Source organism: Sus scrofa, chromosome X (genome assembly GCF_000003025.6).
Source record: "Sus scrofa isolate TJ Tabasco breed Duroc chromosome X, Sscrofa11.1, whole genome shotgun sequence".
NCBI lineage: Eukaryota > Metazoa > Chordata > Mammalia > Artiodactyla > Suidae > Sus > Sus scrofa.
In genome coordinates, this window is record NC_010461.5 from 84,203,590 (window position 1) to 84,225,250 (window position 21,661).

General features: G+C 41.1%; 1 protein-coding gene across 1 annotated transcript; it reads right to left on the minus strand.

The window, feature by feature from the left end:
- BEX1 (brain expressed, X-linked 1) lies at positions 19,452-20,994 on the minus strand. The gene is made up of 3 exons (NM_001244771.1): positions 20,891-20,994; positions 20,426-20,503; positions 19,452-20,092 (listed from the first exon to the last, which is right to left on the minus strand). The coding sequence occupies exon 3, from the start codon at positions 20,085-20,087 to the stop codon at positions 19,698-19,700; it is 390 nt and encodes a 129-aa protein (NP_001231700.1). The 5' UTR covers positions 20,088-20,092; positions 20,426-20,503; positions 20,891-20,994; the 3' UTR covers positions 19,452-19,697.

Here is a 21,661-nt window from a genome sequence, read left to right on the forward strand (position 1 = left end):
TATATCATTACCAGAGTGTTAAGTATGGTCACATGCTGTACATTATATCTCCTAACTTTTTATTTTATAATTGCAAGTTTGTACCTTTTTTTTTTGGTCTTTTTAGGGCTGCACCGGTGGCATATGGAGGTTCCCAGGCTAAGGGTCAGATGGGAGCTGTAATTGCCAGCTTACATCACAGCCACAGCAATGCTGGATCCCATCTGATCCACAGCTGCAACCTACACCACAGCTCATGGCAATGCTGGATCCTTAACCCACTGAGCAAGGCCAGGGATTGAACCCGTGTCCTCATGGATACCAGTCAGGTTCCTTAACCACTGAGCCATGATGGGAACTCCAACTTTGTACTTTTTAACCACCTTCTTCCAATTCTCCTCCCATCTCTGGTAACCACAAATCTTCTCTTTTTCTGTGAGTTTGGTGGGGTTTGTGGGCGGGTGTGGGGAAGAGTGGTTTGGTTTTTTTTTTTTTTTTTTTTTTTTTTTTTTTTTTTAGAATCCAAGTATAAGTGAATTTATGCAATATTTGTCTTTATACTTCTGATTTATTTCACTTAACATACTGCATTCAAGGTCCATTCAAGTTGTCAAAAATGGTAGGATTCCCTCATTTTTTATGGATGAATAATATTCACATACATATTGCAACTTTTTATCCACTCATCCATCAGTGGACACTTATGTAGTTTCCATGTCTTGGCTATGGTAAATAATGCTGTTATGAACATGGAGATGCAGATATCTCTTTGAGCTAGTGTTTTCATTTCTTTTGGATGTATTCCCACAAGTGGAGTTGCTGGATCATATGATAGTCCCATTTTTAATTTTTTGCAGAATCTCCATACTGACTATACCAATTTACAATCCCGCCAACAAGTGTGCAAAGCTTCCCTTTTTCCCACATCCACTCTGACATTTTTTTATCTCATCGTTTTTATGATAACTATTTTAACAGGCATAAGGGGATACCTCATTGTACTTTTGATTTACATTTCCCAAATAACTAATCATGTTGAACATCTTTTCATATAACTGTTGACCATTTGTATAACTTCTCCTCCATCTTTTCACATATTGTAAGTAATGCTGCTATGAATATAGGTGTGTGAATATCCTTATTGTCTCCTATATAGCCTGGACTGGGCACTGCAGAAGCCCCCACTCAGGAGCATCCAACAGTCATGGGCAAGAAAAGCTCCAAGAAAATCTGTTCCCCCCACCAAGGACTGAGAAAATGGTTATCTAAGAGAAGAGAAAACATTTTCTTTTGCAACAACTACCATATACTAGAAGAACGCCAAAGGGAAAACTCTTTCCAAATCCCACCATTCACAGGGTGGGGCAAGAGGGAGCTGACTTTCCATTTCATTCCACTCACGACCATTTGAAAGAAGCTGGTTGGCTTCCTGATTCTCCAGCCCAGATACTGTTGGCAGGACCAAAAGGGAGCTCATCCATCTCCACCTGGAGGATGCGAGGCAGTGTTCTGACTACCTCTTCACAGTAGAGTCAGATAGGTCCAGCGGCAAGCTGAGCCTCTACTCCTACCTAACAGCAACAAGACTTAACTTTAAAAAGGCTGTGCAAGATGAGGATAGTCACCACTAGGTTTCATCTCAGTTCAACAGGATCTAGTGGGGAGCTGACACCTGGCATCAAAGAATCATTCAAAGAAGTGGAAGGTGGAACTAATCCACACCTGGCTTTTCCCGTCTCCTCTCTTGGTATGAGTGGCTTCAAACAGGAAGTGGAGCCAGCCTACAGCAATAAGCCTTTGTTAGTCAGCCCTCTCCTGGCACCCACCTTGGTGGAAACTGAGTCCAGTGGAGAGCTGGTCTTACAGCCCTACTCAGAGGCAAAGGAAGCAGTGACATTTTACGCCCATTTTCAACAAGAGAGTGTCAGTGGGGGCCAAAGGGGAAGCTGAACTTCCATGCCATACATCTACAAAGATGCAGTGTGAACCAGCTCTGCATTTTTGCCAGGGTGAGGTCAGCAAGACTCAGAGTGAAGCCAAACATACACACCCACCCAGTCTTTGCTTCATCTCAACAGGGGAGCTGTCTCCTAAAAAAAAAAATAAGATCAGGAAGTTCCTGCTGTGGCCCAACAGGATTAGCGGGCCTCTTGGGAGCGCTGGGGCACAGGTTCAATCCCAACCCGGCACAGCGGGGTAAAGATCTGGTGTTAGAGTGAGCTGTTGTGTAGGTCGCAGACACGACTTGGATCCTGAGTTACTGTGGCTGTGGCGTAGGTTGGCAGCTGCAGCTCCAATTTGACCCCTAGCCTGGGAACTTCCATATGTTGTGGGTGCGGACCTAAAAAAAGAGAAAAAAAAAAAAGATAAAATATGATCCACCATCTCAGAATAACCAAAGCGTCCAGAATATAATCAAACTTGTACATAAATGTTCAAAACAAGTTTATTTGTAACAGCTAAAAGATAGAAATAATCCAAATGTTCTTCAAGAAGTGAATAATTAAACAATCTGTGGTACATCCATATCATGAAATTGTACCCAGTGATGAGGAATGAACTACTGATGTACATCAGAATTGGATGGATTGCAAGGAAATTATGCTGTCAAAAATATCAAATTATACATCCATTTATATATCATTCTTAAAACAACCACTGTAGGGATGGAGTTTAATTTAGTTTGAACATTTATGTACAGGTTTGATTATATTGCCAGAGGATGGAAGGGGAGGAGGTAAAGAGATGACTATAGATATAAAAGGGTAGAATCAGGGACCATTGGTGTACCTTGTCTGTAGTGGTGATCGTACATATTTGCACATGTAAGAAAATTGCATAGAACTAAATACATAGACACATAGAACTAAATACATAGATGTATACACATGCAAAAGAGTTTCATAGTGTGGAAGTGGTGAAATCTGAATGTCAGTTGATTACAGTTATGTCAGTTTCCTGGTTATGATATTGTACTATAGTCATTCAAATGTTACAATTGGGGAAAACTGGACAAGTTGTACAAGGTACCTCTATATTATTCCTTTTGGTTTAATAACAGCTTTTTTAAGATATGATGCACAAACTGTAAAATTTATCCATTTCAAGTGTATATACAATTCAATACTTTTCATATATTCACAAATATATACAACAAACACCACAATAAATTTTATAGCATTTTCATTACCTCAGTAAGAAATGTCATACTCTTTAATAATGAACCCCCCCTTTCCCCTCACCCTCTAAAGTCCAAACCAACCACTAATCTATTTTATGTCTCTAAGGATTTGCCAGTTCTGAACATCTCACATGAATGGTATCACAAAATATGCGGTCTTTGTGATTAACTTTTTGCATTTATCACAAGGTTCGTTCTTTTTTCTCATTTCTTAAAGTTTTATTGAAGTATAGTTGATTTACAATGTTGTGATCATTTCTGCTGCATAACAAAGTGATTCAGTTTTCCGTGTACACACATCCATTCTCTTTCAGATTCTTTTCCCACATAGATTATCACAGAATACTAGGTAGAGTTCTCTGTGCTATACAGCAGGTCCCCGTTAGCCAATCATTCCATATTCATTCTTATTGTAGTACATAACAGTACTTCATTTCTTTTAATGGCTGAATAATATTCAGTTTATGGATATACTATGTATTGTTTATCCACTTACCAGTTAATAGACATTTGGGTTGTTTCCAGGTTTTGGTTATTATGAATAGTACTGGTAAAAGCATTCATGCATGAGATATTTTTGTGGCCATATATTTTCATCTTTTCTGAATAGATATCTAGGTGTGGAAATGCCAGGTCAAATGGTAACTCTGTGTTTAAAGTTATAAGGAGTGGCTAAATTGTTTTCCAAAGTGACTGCCCCATTTTACATTTGACCACTATTGTATGAGGTTTTTGATTTCTTCACATCCTGGTCAACACTTGCTATTATCTGACTTTTTTCATTAATGCTATCTAGCATGTGCATCTCATCATGGTCTTACTATGCATTTTTCTGATGACTAATAAAGTTGAGCTATTTCTCATGGGCTTATTGGCCACGGATATATCTTCTTTTTAGAAATGACTATTCAAATCGTTGCACGTATTTGGTTCTTTTTTCCTTTTTTTTTTTCCTTTTTAGGGCATCACCCGTGGCATATGGACATTCCCAGGCTAGGGGTCAAATTGCAGCTACAGCTGCCAGCCTGTACCACAGCTCACAGCAACGCAGGATCCTTAACCCACTGACCGAGGCCAAGGATCAGACCTGCATCCTCATAGCTCCTAGCCAGGTTTGATACCCCTGAGCCACAATGGGAATATTGGCTATATATATATATATACATATCTTCTTTTTAGAATTGACAATTCAAAACTTTGCACATATTTGGTTCTTTTTTCTTTTATTGTGGAAAAATATACACATTTTTCTTAATCTTTTCAACCACTCTTAGGCATACATTTCAGTGACATTAAGTATATTCACATTGCTGTGCAACCATCACCATTATCTGTCTTTAGACATTTTTCATCATCCCAAACTAAAATTCTATACCAATTAAAAAATAATTCCCCATCTCTCCCTACCCTCAGCCCCTGGCAAATACCATTGTGTTTTTCGTCCATAGGAGTTTGGCTATTCTAGGTATCTCCTGTAAGATAAATCATATAATATTTGTCCTTTTGTATCAGGATTATTTCACTTAGCATAGTATCTTCAAAATTCATCCATGTTGTAGCATTTGTCAGAATTTCAAGGCTGAATGGTATCTTGTTGTATGTATATACCACATTTTCTTTATCCATTCATTTGTCTGTGGACACTTGAATTATTTTCACCTTTATGCTATTGTGAATAATGCTGCTATGAACGTTGACATACAAGTACCTGAATCTCTGCTTTCAATTCTTTTAGATATATAGCTAAAATGGAATTGCTGAATTACATGGTAATTCTAGTTATAATTTTTTGAGAAACAATCATGTTGTTTTCCACAGTGGCTATACCACATTACATTCCCACCAGCAATGCACAAATGTCCCAAATTCTCCACATCCTGGCCAACGGGTGTTATTTATATATTCTTCCAAGTGGATGTGAAGTGATATCTCATTGTGGTTTTTATTTGATTTCCCTAATACTTACTGATGCAGAGCATCTTTTCACAAAGCTATTTGTTTTTGGAGACTTGTCTATTCTAGTCCATTACCCATTTTTGAATTGGGTTGTTTTTGTTGTTGTTGTTGATAAGTTGTAGGATTTCTTCATATAGTCTAGATATTAATCCCTTATCATATATATGATTTGTAAATATTTCCTCCCATTCTATGGGTTGCCTTTTCACTATTTTTTTTTCTTTTGTCTTTTTAGGGCCGCACCCGCAGCACATGGAGATTCCCAGGCTAGGGGCTAATTGGAGCTGCAGGTGCTGGCCTACACCACAGCCACAGCAATGCCAGATCCAAGCTGTGTCTGCGACCTACACCACAGCTCACGGCAATGCCAGATCCTTATCCCACTGAGCAAGGCCAGGGATCAAACCCACAACCTCATGGTTACTAGTTGGGTTCGCCAACCACTGAGCCATGACAGGAACTCTGTCTTTTCACTATTGATAATGCCCTTTTATGCACAAAAGTTTTCAGTTTTGATGAAGGTCCAATTTATCCATTTTTTCTTTTGTTACCTCTGCTTTTGGTGGCATATCTAAGAAATCATTGCCAAATCCAGTGTTATGAAGTGTTCCCCTTATGTTTTCCTCTAAAATTTTTATAGTTTTAAATCTATCTTTAGATCTTTATTCCATTTTGAGTTTGTGTATGGTATAAGGTAAAGAACAACTTCATTCTTTTGCACTGGATATTCAGTTTTTCTCAGCACCATTTGTTGAAAAAAACTTTCCTTTCCCTATTAAATGCTCTTGGCACCCTTGTCAAAATTCATTTGATTTATATATGAGTTATTTGGGGGGGATCTCTATTTTATCCTATTGGTATATATGTCTGTCTTTATGCCAGTACCACACTGTTTGATACTGTAGCTTTGTAGTAAATTATGTAACCTATGAAGGGCGAGTCCTGCAATTTTTTTCTTCAATTTCAAGGTTGATTGGCTCTTTAGGGTCTCTTGAGAGTCCATACAAATTTTTTTTTCTTTTTTCTTTTTTGGTCGCCTAGTAGCATATGGAGTTCTTGGGCCAGGGATCAGATCTGAGCTGCAGTTCCAACCTATGCCACAGATGCAGGAATGCAAGGTCCTGGGTTTTTTTGTTTTGTTTTGTTTTGTTTTTTCTTTGTAATCTGTGTGACTCATTTCTTTTCCTCATCTTATTTTACTACTAGAACCTCTAATCAATGTTGAATCTAATTTGTGAAAGCAGCAATTTTTAACCTTGTTTCTTTCTTGGGGGAAAACATTTAGTCTTTAGGCACACATCATTATGTACTTTTTTTCATACATGTATTGTAACAGGTTGAGAAAGATCTCTTCTACACCTGGTTGTGGAGTATTTTTAATCAGTAATAAATTTTTTAATTTTAGCAAATGTGTTTTCATTTCCCCTCATATAGTTTTTCTCTTTTATGTCAATGTGGTGAATTACAACTTTCAAACATTAACCCTGCCTCAAATCCTTGGAATAAACTTAATTGGTGATGATATGTTGTAATTTTTATATATAATTAGATTTTTCTCAAGTTTTGTTAAGAATTTTTGCATATATGGCCATGAAGATTTGTTTGTAGTTATCTTTCCTTGTAATATAATTGCCTGGTTAGTTATCTGGGTAATTCCAGCTTTGTAGGTTGAGTTGGAAAGTATTCCTTCTTCTTCAGTTTTCTATGGATTTTGCAGAGAATTAGTGTTTTGTCATCCTTAAACGTTTGGTAGAATTACCAGTAAAGCCATCTTGACTCACATTTTTCTTTGTAGGAAGTGTTTTAAATAAAATTTCCACTTATTTAATAGCTATAGGGCTTTCTTCTATCCCAATATAGATGTTTATGCTATAAAATCTCCTGAGTACTACTTTTGCCATATCCTGCAAATTATTATATGCTGAGTTTTCATTTTCATTTAGTTCAATGTATCTTTATAATTTCCCTTTTGATTTCTTCTTTGAATCATTTTACCTGTGTTATATGATGTTAAATATATGGGGATTTTTCAGAGTTCTTTCTGTCATTAGCTTATCATTTAATTCTGTTGTGCTCAGAGAACATATTTTGTATGACTTGAATCCTGTTACATATAAAGCCTTATTTTATGGCCCTAAATACGGATATCTTGGTAAACATTCCACGTGCTTGTGAAACAAACGTATATTCTACTGTCATTGGTGTCAAGTTCTATCAATGTCCACCAAGTAAATTGGTTCATAGTGTTGTTCAGGTTTTATATGTACTTGCTGATTTTCTATCTACACCTTGTATCAATTTTTTTAAAGAGGATGTTGAAATTACTGACTGTAATTGTGGATTTGTCTGTTTTTCCGTGCAGTTCTATCAATTTTGCCTTCATGTATTTTGAACCACTGTAATATGTGAATATTTATGATTGTTATGTATTCTTGACAAAGTCATCACTTGAAATTATGTAATGAAATTCTATGATCATAATATCCCCTGGTATTATTCTTTTCTCTGAAATTTATTGTATCTGATATCAGTATAGCCACTCAAGCTTTGTTCAAATTGGGGTTAAGATTGTTCATCTTTTTCCATTCTTTTACTTGTAGTTAATTTGTATCTTTAAATTTAAAATAAAGTTCTTATAGGCAGTATATAGTTTTATATCCTTTTCTATACAATCTGACAATCTCTAACTTATAATGAGGTCTTTAGACCATTTCCATTAATGTGATTATTGGTATCGACATGTTTGTGTTTTAATCAACTCTCTTTCTACTTGTTTTTATTTGTCCCATCTATTCTTTTTTTTTTCCCACTGTACAGCAAGGGGGTCAGGTTATCCTTACATGTATACATTGCAATTACAGTTTTTCCCCCACCCTTTCTTCTGTTGCAACATGAGTATCTAGACATAGTTCTCAATGCTATTCAGCAGGATCTCCTTGTAAATCTATTCTAGGTTGTGTCTGATAAGCCCAAGCTCCCAATCCCTCCCACTCCCTCCCCCTCCCATCAGGCAACCACAAGTCTCTTCTCCAAGTCCATGATTTTCTCTTCTGAGGAGATGTTCATTTGTGCTGGATATTAGATTCCAGTTATAAGTGATACCATATGGTATTTGCCTTTGTCTTTCTGGCTCATTTCACTCAGGATGAGAGTCTCTAGTTCCATCCATGTTGCTGCAAATGGCATTATGTCATCCTTTTTATGGCTGAGTAGTATTCCATTGTGTATATATACCACCTCTTCCGAATCCAATCATCTGTCGATGGACATTTGGATTGTTTCTATGTCCTGGCTATTGCGAATAGTGCTGCAATGAACATGCGGGTGCATGTGTCTCTTTTAAGGAGAGCTTTGTCCGGATAGATGCCCAAGAGTGGGATTGCAGGGTCATATGGAAGTTCTATGTATAGATTTCTAAGGTATCTCCAAACTGTTCTCCATAGTGGCTGTACCAGTTTACATTCCCACCAACAGTGCAGGAGGGTTCCCTTTTCTCCACAGCCCCTCCAGCACTTGTTATATGTGGATTTATTAATGATGGCCATTCTGACTGGTGTGAGGTGGTATCTCATGGTAGTTTTGATTTGCATTTCTCTTATAATCAGCGATGTTGAGCATTTTTTCTGTGTTTGTTGGCCATCTGTATATCTTCTTTGGAGAAATGTCTATTCAGGTCTTTTGCCCATTTTTCCATTGATTGATTGGCTTTTTTGCTGTTGAGTTGTATAAGTTGCTTATATATTCTAGAGATTAAGCCCTTGTCAGTTGCATCATTTGAAACTATTTTCTCCCATTCTGTAAGTTGTCTTTTTGTTTTCTTTTGGGTTTCCTTTGCTGTGCAAAAGCTTTTCAGTTTGATGAGGTCCCATGGGTTTATTTTTGCTCTAGTTTCTATTGCTTTGGGAGACTGACCTGAGAAAATATTCATGATGTTGATGTCAGAGAGTGTTTTGCCTATGTTTTCTTCTAGGAGCTTGATGGTGTCCTGTCGTATATTTAAGTCTTTCAGCCATTTTGAGTTTATTTTTGTGCATGGTGTGAGGGTGTGTTCTAGTTTCATTGCTTTGCATGCAGCTGTCCAGGTTTCCTAGCAATGCTTGCTGAATAGACTTTCCTTTTCCCATTTTATGTTCTTGCCTCCCTTGTCAAAGATTAATTGACCATAGGTGTCAGGGTTTATTTCCGGATTCTCTATTCTGTTCCATTGGTCTGTCTGTCTGTTTTGGTACCAGTACCACACTGTTTTGATGACTGTGGCTTTGTAGTATTTCTTGAAGTCTGGGAGAGTTATGCCTCCTGCTTGGTTTTTGTTCCTCAGGATTGCTTTGGCAATTCTGGGTCTTTTGTGGTTCCATAGAAATGTTTGGATTGTTTGTTCTAGTTCTGTGAAAAATGTCATGGGTAATTTGATAGGGATTGCATTGACTCTGTAGATTGCTTTGGGTAGTATGGCCATTTTTACAATATTGATTTTCCCAATCCAGGAATATGGAATATCTTTCCATTTCTTTCCATCTTCTTTGATTTCTTTGATTAAAGTTTTATAGTTCTCGGCATATAGGTCCTTTACCTCCTTGGTCAGGTGTATTCTGAGGTATTTGATTTTGTGAGGTGCAATTTTAAAAGGTATCGTATTTTTGTATTCCTTTTCTAATGTTTCATTGCTGGTATACAGAAATGCAACTGACTTCTGAATGTTAATCTTATATCCTGCCACTTTGCTGAATTTATTAATCAGTTCAAGGAGTTTTGGGGTTGCGTCCTTAGGGTTTTCTAGGTATAGTATCATGTCATCTGCATACAGTGACAGTTTTATCTCTTCTCTTCCTATATGGATGCCTTTTATTTCTTTTGTTTGCCTAATTGCTGTGGCTAGGACTTCCAAAACTATGTTGAAGAGCAGTGGTGAGCGTGGGCATCCCTGTCTTGTTCCAGATTTGAGTGAGAAGACTTTCAGTATTTCCCCATTGAGGATTATATTTGCTGTGGGTTTATCATAAATGGCTTTGATTATATTCAGGAATGTTCCCTCTATACCCACTTTGGCGAGGGTCTTGATCATGAATGGATGTTGAACTTTGTCAAATGCTTTTTCTGCGTCTATTGAGATGATCATATGATTTTTGACTTTTCTTTTGTTAATGTGGTGTATGATGCTTATTGATTTGCGTATGTTGAACTATCCTTGTGAACCTGGGATGAACCCAACCTGGTCATGGTGTATAATTTTTTGGTATGTTGTTGGATTCGGTTGGCTAAGATTTTGTTGAGAATTTTTGCATCTATATTCATCAATGATATTGGGCGATAGTTTTCTTTTTTGGTGGTATCTCTGTCTGGTTTTGGAATGAGGGTGATGGTGGCCTCATAGAATGTCTTTGGGAGTATTCCTTCTTCTTCAACCTTTTGAAAGAGTTTAAGGAGGATGGGCACCAATTCCTCTTTATATGTTTGATAGAATTCACCTGTGAAGCCATCTGGTCCTGGACTTTTATTTGTAGGGAGTGATTTTATGACCTCTTCAATTTCATTTCTAGTGATGGGTCTGTTCAGTTGGTCTGTTTCTGCTTGATTCAGTTTTGGCAGGCTGTAAGATTCTAGAAAATTGTCCATTTCTTCCAGATTGTCAAACTTGTTGCCATATAGTTGTTCATAGTATTCTCTTATGGTTTTTTTGTATTTCTGCTGTATCTGTTGTGATTTCTCCTTTTTCATTTATAATTTTGGTTATTTGGGCTCTTTCTCTCCTCTTTTTAGTGAGTCTGGCCAGGGGTTTGTCAATTTTGTTCACCTTTTCAAAGAACCAGCTCTTGGTTCTATTAATTTTCTCTATTGTTTTTTGAGTCTCTATTTTATTGATTTCTTCTTTGATCTTTATAATTTCCTTCCTTCTGCTGACTTTAGGACTTTTTTGTTCTTCTTTTTCTAGTTCGTTTAGATGGAGGGTTAAGTTTGTCAATTTGGGATCTTTCTTCTTTTTTGAGAAAGGCCTGTATTGCTATAAATTTCCCTCTGAGCACTGCTTTGGCAGCATCCCATAGGTTTTGAGAAGTTGTGTCTTCATTATCATTTGTTTCAAGGTAGTTTTTAATTTCCTTCTTGATTTCCTCATTGACCCATTGGTTTTTTAGTAGCATGTTGTTTAGTCTCCATGTAGTAGGTTTTTTCTCTCCGCTTTTCCCATGGTTGATTTCTAATTTCATGGCCTTGTGGTCAGAGAAGATACTTGAGATAATTTCTACGCTCCTAAATTTATTGAGGTTAGCTTTGTGTCCCAATATGTGGTCGATTCTTGAGAATGTTCCATGAGCATTTGAGAAGAATGTGTATTCTGATTTTTTTGGATGTAGTGTCCTGAAGATATCAATGAAGTCTAACTTTTCTATTGTTTCCTTTAGGATCTCTGTTGCTTTATTGGTTTTCTGTCTAGAGGATATGTCCATTGATGTGAGGGGGGTATTAAGGTCTCCTACTATGATTGTATTCTCATCAATATCTCCCTTGATGTCTGTTAATATTTGTTGTATGTATCTGGGTGCTCCTATATTTGGGGCATATATGTTGACGATAGTAACATCCTCTCCTTGGATGGATCCCTTAATCATTAAATAGTGTCCTTCTTTGTCTTTCTTTATGTCTTTTGTTTTAAAGTCTATTTTGTCTGATATGAGTGTTGCGACTCCTGCTTTTCTGTCATGTCTATTGGCGTGAAATATTTTTCCCCACCCTTTCACTTTCAATCTATATGTATCTTTTGTTCTAAGGTGAGTTTCTTGTAGGCAGCATATTGAAGGTTTTTGCCTTTTTATCCACTCAGCCACTCTGTGCCTTTTGATTGGGGCATTCAGTCCATTGACATTTAAGGTGATAATTGATAGATGATTATTTATTGCCATTTGAACCTCGTGTTCCAGTTGATTCTATGGTTCTCCATTCTTCCTTTCTTTTATTTTTATTTTTTTTTTGGTTGGATGGTCTCCTGTTATTATCTGCTTGAGTGTATTTTTTTTTTCATTTTTTGCGAATGCAATATTTGGTTTTGGCTTGTGGTTGCCCTGTGTTTTAAGTATGCTAACCCCTTCCCATAATTGTGTGTTTTAGCCTGATGGTCCTGTAAGTTCAAACACTTCATTACTATATTAAAATTAAGAAGAGAGACATACATACAAACAAAAAGGGTTATTTACCTCCTAACATCCCTTGCCAACATTTTATGGTTTTGTGACTCTTTTTTATTTTTTTCTTTTTAATTTTATTTTGTTTGAAGCATGTTCATGATTAAATCTGTATGCTGGCTTATTTGAGTGACTGCTCTCTGATTGTGGTTTCCTCAGTCCTAGTTCTTCCTCTTCTTCTTCTTCTTCTTTTTTTTTTTCTTTTCTTTTTTCTTCCCTTTCCTTCCTTTCTTTTTGGTTTAGAGAAGCCCTTTCAATATTTCCTTGAACCTGGGTTTTGTGTTGCTGTATTCTTTAAGTTTTTGTTTGTTGGGAAAAATTTTTATTTCCCCTTCTATTTTAAATGATATTCTTGCTGGATAGAGTATTCTAGGTTGCATATTTTTTCCTTTGAGCACTTTAAATATCTCTTGCCATTCCCTCCTGGCCTGTAGTGTTTCTGTAGAGAAATCGGCTGATATTCTTATGGGGGTTCTCTTGTAGGTAACATCTGTTTTTCTCTTGCTGCCTTTAGGATCCTCTCTTTATCACTAACTTTTGCCATTTTTATTATGATGTGTCTTGCTGTGGGTCTGTTTGGGTTCAGTTTGTTTGGGGCGCTCTGTGCTTCTTGTATCTTGAATCCAGTATCCTTTAGATTTGGGAAGTTTCCTGCGATAATTTCTTCAAATATATTTTCCATCCCCTTATCTTTTTCTACTCCTTCTGGAATTCCTATTATGCGTAGATTGGCCCGCTTTATATTATCCCATAGGTCTCTTATATTGCTTTCCAGTTTTTTGATTTGGTTTTCTGTCTGTTGACCGGATTGAGTGATTTCCATTATTCTATCTTCCATATCACTGATTCGTTCTTCTGCATTATTCATTCTGGTTTTTACTGCCCTTAGTTCAGTTTGCATCTCTGCAAATGAATGTTCTAGTTTTTCTTGGCTCCTCCTTATACTTTCTAGTTCCTTTCTGAGGGTATCTGCATTACTGTTCATATCTTCTCTTCATTCCTTCAGTATTTTCACTATTTCTCTTTTGAACTCCAGGTGCGTCTGACTGCAGAGATCTGTTTCATTGTTGACTGTTTTAGGTGAGTTCTCCTGTTGGTTTGACTGGGGGTGGTTTCTCAGCTTCTTCATCTTGCTTGTTGTTTTCTTTCTCCTGAGGGAGTTGTACTCTCCGTTATGGGCAGTGTTTGCCTTGTCACTGCCGTGGAATATTGCCTGAGGGCTGGCGTTGTTGGTGAATCTTTTTTGAGGCAGTGTGGCTTTTCTGGAGTGTTGATGGGGCTAACAGTGTTTCTTTGAACCAAAGGAGGGCTTCCTGAGGGCAGACAGGCCTGGGAGGTCCCCACCACGATGGTAGCAGATTTCACTTGGTCATGCAGAGCTTGCTCTGGCGTTTTTAGGCTGTGGGGTTCTTGCAGGGGGTTGGTGGTGTTGGGCAGCTGCTCTTCAGGGGTGCATCACCCCCTGGGGGCTGGAGCAGCTATCTGGGTCCACTGAGAACCTAAGAGGCTCTTCCCTAGGGCAGCCCAACTCAGAAGGACAGCCTGAGAATGTAGGCGGATCTTTTCACAGTCTGGCCGAGCTTGTTGCAGCTTTTCTGGGCTGCAGGGGCTCTTCCAGGGGGCTGGTGGTGCTGAGCAGTTATTTCACGGGAGTGGGGCACCCCCTGGGGGCTTGGGCGGGTAGCAGGGGCGTTGGAGACCCAAGAGGCTCCTCCCCAGGGCAGCCCAACTCAGAAAAACCGTCTGAGATCTTTTCCCGACTGGGCCAGGCTTGTTGCAGCTTTTCTGGGCTGCAGGGGGTCCTGCCTAGAGCTGGCAGTCCTATGCAGCTGGTCCACTAGAGCATCCCCTGGGGGCTTGGGCGGGTAGCAGGGCCGTTGGAGACCCAAGAGGCTCCTCCTCGGGGCAACCCGACTCAGAAAAACCGTACGAGAATTAGGCCGATCTATTCACAACCTGGCTAAGCTTGTTCTAGCTTTTCTGGGCTGCAGGCCTTTTCTCGGGGGCTGGTGGTGTTTGGTGCTGCTCTGTGGAAGTGTAGCCCCTCCAAAGGGCAAGCAGGTCTATGCGGGGACAGCCCCTGTGGTGGTAGGCTTCAGGCAATTGTTGAGGCCAGCCCTCCTGGATGGCAGGCAGCCCCAGGTCCGTGAGAGCGTAGGGGGTGGCGGAGGTGGAGGGAGGGGATGCACTGGGAAGCACAGCTTTCAGCTAGCTAGCGGGCCTGTAAGCTTGCTGTGGTGTGGGGGGTATTCTATGGGGACCCACCCCTTCTTCTCTCCCCTCCCCAGCACGGGTGCAGACCAGGCTCTTCTCCCAGGTTCCCTCTGATGCGGCTTTCCACTTCCCCACTCCTAGACTATTGCTCCCTTCCTCTGCGACAGCTTTGTTTTCTAGTCTCCCAGGCAGTCTCTGCCCCGTCAAATGGTTTCTAGACCTCCCAAGCAGTTTCCGCTCCGCCCCACCCCCCTAGCCCAGGGACTAATCTCTGGAGCCGAGGTCTCGGTGCCCAGCCCCCACCCAGGCGTCTCAATTTTTGGTGACTGTGCCCGTAGTTCAGATGGTCCGTTGGGTTCTTGATCGGCTTTTCCGTACTCCAACTTACTGCTACACTCTTCTCTGCATCTGGAGATTGCTCCGGTTCGTTTGATCTTTCCCCCGGTAGGTGACTTTCCAGGGTGCGGGATCCCTTTCTCCTCCGCAGTTCCCTTTCGGGAGCGCCCGTCCCGCTTGGATTCACCTTCTCTCACTCTCCTCTTTTCTCCCGTTCTGCCCAATAATGTCACGAACTTCTTGCCATTATTGGAGTTTAGGTTCCTCTGCCAGCGATTGGTTGCTGTTCTGTGCGAGTCATTTATTCTGTAGATGTGCTTTTTTTGTTGTGTTTGTGGGAGAGGGCGTGTCCCCCTACTCCTCCGCCATCTTGTCCTCTCTCCCATCTATTCTTTATTCTCTTTTCCCTCTAATATTTTTTTTTCTTTTTACAGTTGCACCTGCAGCATATGGAAGTTCGTGGACCAGGGCTCCAATAAGAGCTGCAGCTACAGCCTACACCATGGCAAAACTGGATCCTTAACCCACTGAACGAGGCCAGAGATCAAACCTGCATCCTCAAAGAGAGAACGTTTTGTCTTTAACCTGCTGAGCCACAACGGGAAATCTTAACATTTTTTAATGGACTATTTTGAAGGTTCTATTTTATCTCATATGTTGGCTTCTTAGGTACTTTTTTCATGATTTTTTTAAGGTTTATAGTATACATTTTTAACATTTCAGAATCTACCTTGAAGATATATATATATTTGCTTTTTAGGGCCATACCCGCGGCATATGGAAGTTCCCAGGCTAGGGAATCGAATCAGAGCTGTAGTTGCCAGCCTATGCCACAGCCACAGCAAGGCCAGATCCTTAACCCACCCAGCAAGGCCAGGGATAGAACCCGCATCCTCATGGATCCTAGTTGGGTCATTACTGCTGAGCCATGATGGGAACTCCTACCTTCAAATAATATTAATGTATAGAGTAAGAACTTTAAAATTGCATACTTCCATTCTCCCTCTCTTGGCGTTTGTGCTACTATTGACACACATTTTATCCCCACACGTTATAAATCCTACAATACATAGTAAGTTCATGGCAGTAAGAAGGCTCATGTTGTTTCTCTTCTCTCAGAGAACTTTTCCCTCCACTATCTGATGTTCATAACTGAAAATGTTGCTTCACATATTTTGTCCAGATTTTAGTTGTTGCAGGGAAGTACATTCAGTTCCTGTTACTCCATTTTTATTTGAAACATAAATGTGGATTGATGTTTTAAATGATCTTTAATCATGAAGGCTTTATTTCACTTCTAACCAAAATGCATTTCCTATGTTATCTGGGCTTCCTGGAAATGTCCAGTGTCAGTGCACTGTTCCTGCTCTGCCTCTGGCTAGAAAATTCAAACTGCATTACTTTGTTTGGTCACAAGGTGGCCCTTAAGTTTATTTTCTGAACTTCAATGGATTTGAAGTTTTTAAGAAACAAATCCAGTCATTATTTCTATTCAAAAGTTATGAGATATCTGCAGTATTATTTCAGTTTTGTTAGAAAGACATAAAGATTCAAATATGTATCCTTGTTATCATTTGCTGAATACCACTAAATCTATACTTGTTAAGTTTTTCACTCATCAGATGTCTGCTAACTATACAAGATGTGCTAAAACTCCAATGGCCCAATTCACATCTACATCTCAAACATTTCTTGAACACCCTTTTTTCTGTAATAACGAAAGGCACACTCCCTAATCTCCATGCCTCCTCTTTGCTAGATTTTTTTAGGCACTTATGATAGTAATCTGCCTATTCCTTTTGTGGAGGATGGCCACTCTGAGGGAGAGAAGGAGGCTCACCAAATAGAAATGATGTCAATAGGCAAATGCAGCCAGACCTCTTGCTGCATGATATGGCTCTTCCCTCTAGGTGATCTCTTGCCCTATTCCCTTATTGTTTTTTGCTTATTTTCTGCTGGTTGTTTGTTCCCTGAGCATTTTTGGTGGAGCCTGACCACCCACATAGTACTCCCTCACATGCACTTTCAGATCCAAGTTAAAAGTCAAGGGAAGTTGGTTAGCAGAAAGCATTCTGTCTGGGTACTAGAATTCTAAACTCACTCTTCTCTGAGGTTGACAGTGCACCTTGGATCTGTCTATACACAAAGACATGTACATTTTTTTCCGGAATATGCATCTCTAACCTTCTATCAAGATGTGCCATGGGAGTTCCTGTCGTGGCGCAGTGGTTAACAAATCCGACTAGGAACCATGAGGTTGCGGGTTCGATCCCTGCCCTTGCTCAGTGGGTTACCGATCCGGTGTTGCCGTGAGCTGTGGTGTAGGTTGCAGACGCGGCTCGGATCCCGCGTTGCTGTGGCTCTGGCGTAGGCTGGCAGCTATAGCTCCGATTCCACCCCTAGCCTGGGAACCTCCATATGCCACGGGAACGGGCCAAGAAATGGCAAAAAGACAAAAAAAAAAAAAAAAAGATGTGCCATGGGGAGTTCCTGTTGTGGTGCAGCAGAAACAAACCCGACTAGTATCCATGAGGATGTGGTTCGATACCAGCCTTATTTGGTGGGTCAGGGATCCAGCGTTGCCGTGAACTGTGGTGTAGGTTGAAGATGTGGCTCAAATCTGTTGCTGTGGCTGTGGCTGTGGCATAAGCTGGCAGCTATAGCTCTGATTCGACTCCTAGCCTAGGAACTTCCATATGCCACAGGTGCAGCCTTAAAAAGCAAAAAAAAAAAAAAAAAAAAAAAAAAAAAAGAGAGAGAGAGAGGGATAGAGAGATGTCATGGATTCATTCATATGTTAGCCTCCAATTTCTCTTCACAAAGGAAATGCTGAATATCCTTAAGCCAATAAAGCCAGAATTCTTCTGTTTTCCATAGAAACTGGTACAAACATTGGCAAACAAGAGTGAGAAGTCTGGTAGAACATAAGCTTCTCTGTTCACCAGTTTTCCTGTCTTTTCAACTTTAGCCTTTCTTTTTATAAACTTTTGTCTTGCAGGAATGTGCCTTGTGTCTCAAGCACTCTGAGGGAGGGCTTTGGAATTGATTAGGCATCTGATTCATGATGTCTGGGCGTTTGCTGTGTTGCATGACATTTTCACCTATCTACCCACTTTCTGTTTTGGTTTCATAAGTGCTATTGTGATGTTATAGTCTAGAGCAGAGGTTGCCAAACTTTTTCTGTTAGGCTCAGACACTAAATATGTAGGTTTTGCAAGCAGGCCATACCATTTCTTTCACGACTACTCAATTCTGCCACTTTAGGCCAAAACCAGCCATAGACAATATGTAAGTTAATAAATATGGCTATATTTCAATAAAACCTTAGGGACACCAAAATTTGAATCTAATTTTCATGTCACAATATATTCTTGATTTTTTTCAATCATTAACAAACATAAAACTTATTCTCAGCTCAGTAGGCCAGATTTGGCTCATGGGCTGTGGTTTGCCAATTCTGTTCTAGAATCCTAACTTCTAAGTTTATTTCTGCAAAAGACTTTCTTTCATACATATGTTTCACCTACTTAGCACACTGCAAGGCAACTTTATTTACCAAGTTCTACTGGGATACTTAAATCCAACAGCCTTCCAATTGGTCTTCTCATAAAGATGTCCATACTTAGGTATCCTCTGAATTCACTGACATGATCTCCAAGCAATCAACTCAATATAGGATTTTTTTTACATTCATTGGTTTGAATTCAAAGGCGTAGTGTGAGAAGTGCCTATCTCAAATGCTAAGTGAGCTACATCTTATATAGTCTAATGAATAGGGGAGGTTTCTTGGAAAAGAACTCCATCTAAGAAAAGAAAGAACCAGAGCTCCCATTGTGGTTCAGTGGGTTAAGGACTGAATGCGTCTCTGTGAGGATGTGGTTTGATCACTGGCCTCACACAGTGGGCTAAGGACCCAGTGTTGCCACAAGCTGTGGCATAGGTTGCAGATATGGCTCGGATCTGGTGTTGGTGAGGCTATGGTGTAAGCCTCAGCTGCAGCTCTTATTCAACCCCTAGCCTGGGTGCTTCCATATGCCACAGGTGCAGCCATAGAAAGAAAAAGAAAGACCTATGAAGCTAAACACAGAAAGGGGATTTATCCACAAGTACCTACCCCTTAGTCTATCGGACTTGTTTGTGAGTATAGGGAAGACCTGGCTTTGGGTACTTTCCCAAATAGCTGGAAGTAATATCTAAAGGGTTGGGCCATATCTACACCAGTGGGAATAAGAGCATAAAGCTCACAAACTTACTGCCTCATCAAGTGCACAGAGAAGCTCTGGAGGTGATTATTATCTTCATCTTGCTAGTAAATGTAATGATTTTTAAGGAGATGTGTCTCTTATCATTAGGTTTACACCTCTAAATAAAAGATCAAGGTAAGCTAAACCGAGATTCTGTCCCAAGCACTTAATAAGTGCTCACCTTGCTTTTAACAGGTGGTCAAGCTCCTTCAATTAGCAATATGTGTTCAGTTTTGAAAAATGAGAAAACAGAGATAAAAAATAAAAAATTATTCATAATTCTACCATAAAGAGATACTTTGATTTTTACTTTATATTGTGTGTTCATACATAAAATACATAAAATTTTAAGTAAATAAAAGAGAATGCTTTTTTAAACTGCTTTATTAACTTCACAATATATAATGAACATCTCTCCATGCAACAGGTAAAACTCTCCTGCTGACAAAAACGTACAGATTGGGTCAAAAACACAACATTCAATTAGAAGCTGGTAATAGGAGACCCACAGGAAACAAGTAACACCAAAAGGTTTACAACAAATACATCACAAACATGTAAGTTTAGGAAGCAGATGTGTCTCCCCATTAACTTCAGCGAAAACATCAGGATTTAAGGCATAAGGCAAAACTCATCGTGATGGTCATGGTGAGGGGGGTCAGTGCTAACTGCCCGAAGACTATGACTCAACTGCTTTTCCCTCAGCTTTTCCATCAGCAGCCTCACCTCCTCCCCAATCCTTTCCATATTCTCTTCTCTCATCCTTGCCTGTGGCTCTCCAAGCCTCTGCGTCATATCCCATCTATACTGCAGGATAGGCTGCCTCACACGGAACCGCCTACGATTTCCTCTAGGTACGCAATTATCACCAGCTTCCACAGGGAGGGCCAAAGGCTCTCCTTTATTAGCATCTTGCCCCTTTTCTTCTTTTTTTTCATTCTCCTTGGTGGTATTTTCCATGCTGAGATTTTTCACTGCTTGCTGCTCCTCTTTGGACGCCATTGCTCCTAGGACACAAAAGGCGAGAGAAGGGACTATTTTCTTGGTGGACCGATCAGCACCGAGGACAGAGGCCCTACTACGCACCTCTCGAGATTCCCCTCCCCACAAGTCAAAGGCTTTTCAAATTTTCCTTCTCCCACCTGAGAGGCTCCCTAGGCCCTCTAGGGGGCCCCCAGTCCGGGCTCCCCCCCTCCCTCCCCCCAACCCACCATTTTCCCTGCCCATCCATGCCCAGGCCTCTGCAGGCACCAAAATGGAGGACGGGCTGGGGGGGGCCTCGTTTGGGGTCTCAGGGCTTTCCAACCCTCCCCCCGACCCCCACTGTCCCCCACACCGACCTGGGCCTATCCTTGCTGTCTCCTGCTCCTCCCGATTGTCACCACGAGTGCACCGCCGCGACACCTAAACCCGCAGACCTGCAGAGGCCGGGGTGGGGGCAGAGGGGCTGCTGCAGCCGGGAGTCGGCCCCGCGCCCCCCCCACACACCCCCGCTTTCCCCGCGTTCCTCGCCCCCACCCCCGCACAGACCACCATTTTCCACACCAAGAAGAACGGGTGCGGGGCGGGGATGTCGGAAAAACTTGCGGGGGTGCGAGAAGCAGGTGTCTGCGAGGAGTAGTCGCCTCGCGGTCATTAGGCCCGCCCCAAGGAAAGCCGACCGTTTCTAGGGGCCAAATGTCCGACTGCGGGGGACGTGGGTTTTGCGGTCTCCGCTTTGGGGCAGCTGGACCCCCGGGGAGGGGTCTGCAGGCCGCGTCCGCTAGCCCACGCCACCTCTGGGGAGCTCTCTCCGAGTCCCTTACCTGCTTTCCCTGCACCTCCAACGCTTGGGGGCCGCCCCCGGCCCGCACTCCCTCAGGCCAGACGGGAGCAAGGACCGAGAATGGAGAGTGCGACAGCCGCGTCTGACGCTGAGGAGTGGCGCGCGCGAGTCTGCGCTGGCCGGTCACGTGGTGCCTTCATCACGGTGGGCGACCACGCCCCCAACACGCCCCGCCCCCCGCCCTCCGCGACCCCCGTCTGGGCGCCTGGCTGGGCCCTGACTCTGTTCTGTTTGTGTTCCTGGGCCTTTCTCTGCCAGCCGCCCAAAGGCCCTAACTTCCTAGGGAGTCTTTGGCCATTCCCACTTCTTTTCTGGGGATCTTCCTCTCCTCCCTCAGCTCCCAGGATACGCCCTCCTTCCACCTGCTGTCCTTTCTGCTACCCAGTGCTCTCCGTTTTCCCTCCACTAAAATGCACAGAAGAAATGTGCCCGGAAAAGACCCCAAGAGAGTGGCTTTTTAAACATTCTTAGTATCTGTTTTGTTCCCTTTATTTTAACCCAAAAAAGTCAAAATATCTTTTTTAAAGCAAATAAGGAATAGGTATTTTTATTTGAGAAACAGGATTAATCTTGGGGAAAAAAAAACCCCAACCACCTGTCTCCTCTGCCAAGTCATTATATAAATATAGACTCTACAGGCAGCTACGTGTTTAACAGTTGGAAAAGGACACGCAGCTGATTGTTTCTCTTGTGAGGGGTCCGTACATAATGAGGCCCTTCCGTGAGGTGAGCCAGTAAATGTGCAGCAGAG